At 53.7% G+C, this 1,473-nt stretch overlaps 1 protein-coding gene across 1 annotated transcript in view; it reads left to right on the top strand.

Annotated features, from left to right (window-relative positions):
- Positions 1 to 772: 772 nt before the first annotated feature.
- ETH_00040435 (uncharacterized protein) overlaps positions 773 to 1,473 on the top strand; it is a gene marked incomplete at both ends in the record, with an annotated part of 843 nt that continues 142 nt past the window's right edge. The window contains 3 exons of the mRNA XM_013374593.1: positions 773 to 776; positions 1,016 to 1,338; positions 1,448 to 1,473. Coding sequence (XP_013230047.1) covers positions 773 to 776; positions 1,016 to 1,338; positions 1,448 to 1,473 — 353 coding nt within the window. The remainder of the gene's footprint in view (positions 777 to 1,015; positions 1,339 to 1,447) is intronic.

Raw genomic sequence — 1,473 nt, 5'->3', positions numbered from 1 at the left:
AGCTGCTGCTTTGTCTGCTGCTGCTGTGGCAGCAGCAGCAGCACCCTTCTCCCGCATTGACGCCATTTTAAAGGCCTAGGGTTTAGGGTTTAGGGTTTAGGGTTTAGGATCTAGGGTTTAGGGTTTAGCGTTTAGGATGCTGCGCGCCACGGCGACTCGAAGACCTCAATGCTGCTCATCTTCTCCAAACTAACGAAACCCTAAGCCCTAAACCCTAAACCCTAAACCCTAAACCCTAAACTCTAAACCCTAATATTAAAATTAAGCATATAATTAAAAAAACTGCTGCTGTACAATAATTAAATTTGAGCTGTAGGTCAGGGCCCCCGGTCGCTGGGGGCCTCCGCTAGGGTTTAGGGTTTGGGAGGGTTTAGGGTTTAAGAGGGTTTAGGGTTTAGGGTTTAGAGTTAATTATTCGATTAATTTCTCTGACAATTTTGCAATTAATGAATTTCGGAAGAGACTAAGGCCTATCGTTTGCTGGCCCTGCTCGAGGGTTTAGGGTTTAGGGTTTAGGGTTTAGGGTTTAGGGTTCATGGCTCAGCGGCAAACGGGGGGCCCCCCCTCCACACAAAAATGGGGGCCCCTTCATTTGCTGCTGCTGACAGCAGCGCAGCAAGCCGACAGGCAGGCGAGACAGCAGGCATTTGCTGCTGCCGCTACTGCTGCAGTTGCTGCTCCTGCAGCAGCAGCAGCAGCAGCAGCAGATCCAGCTGCTGCTGCTGCAATAGGGGGCCCCCCAGGGCCTGCTGCTGTGCTTGCGCTTATACACATGGGTGAGTGCTGCAGCAGATGCTGTTCCCGCTGCAGCAACAGCAGCATCAGCTGCTGCTGCTGCGATTGCTGCTGCTGCTGCTGCTGCTGCTGCTGCTGCCCTTAATGTTGCCACTGCTTCTGGTGTTGTTGCTGCTGCTGCTTCGACTGCCCGAGCTGCTGCGTCATGCTGGAAATTCGTTCGAGACCCTAAACACTAAACCCTAAACCCTAAACCCTAATTTCCTCTTTTGTGGCTCAGCTGGTAGCGAGGAGCTGCAGAGACACCGCGACAGCAGCCACTTGCTGCTGCAGCAGGTTGCTGCCGTTGCTCTTCCATCTCTGTTTGCTGCTGCTGCTGCTGCTCGCGGAGACCATGCAGCAGCAGCAGATGCAGCAGCAGCAACTCCATCAGAAGCAGCAGCAACGCAAGCACCAGCAGCAGCACCAGCAGCAGCACCAGAAGCAGCAACAGCAGCAGCAGCAGCAGCAGCGGATCAAGCAGCAGCAGCAGCAGCAGCACAGCAAGTCGCGAGGGCTTTTTTGTCTGCGTCGGCGCCCTTCGGATCTCTTCTTGAAAGCGAGGTGAGGCAGGATTTTAGGGTTTAGGGTTTAGGGTTTAGGGTTTAGGGTTCGACAGTGTGTTAGTTAGGGTTCAGGGTTTGAGGGTTTAGGGTTTAGGGTTTGTCTGCAGCGCTTTCATGTGCGGCAGTTGCTGGC

This window comes from Eimeria tenella, genomic scaffold (genome assembly GCF_000499545.2).
Source record: "Eimeria tenella Houghton genomic scaffold, Eth_scaff2165, whole genome shotgun sequence".
In the NCBI taxonomy this organism is placed as follows: Eukaryota; Apicomplexa; class Conoidasida; order Eucoccidiorida; family Eimeriidae; genus Eimeria; species Eimeria tenella.
This window is presented reverse-complemented; position numbering and strand designations above follow the sequence as displayed.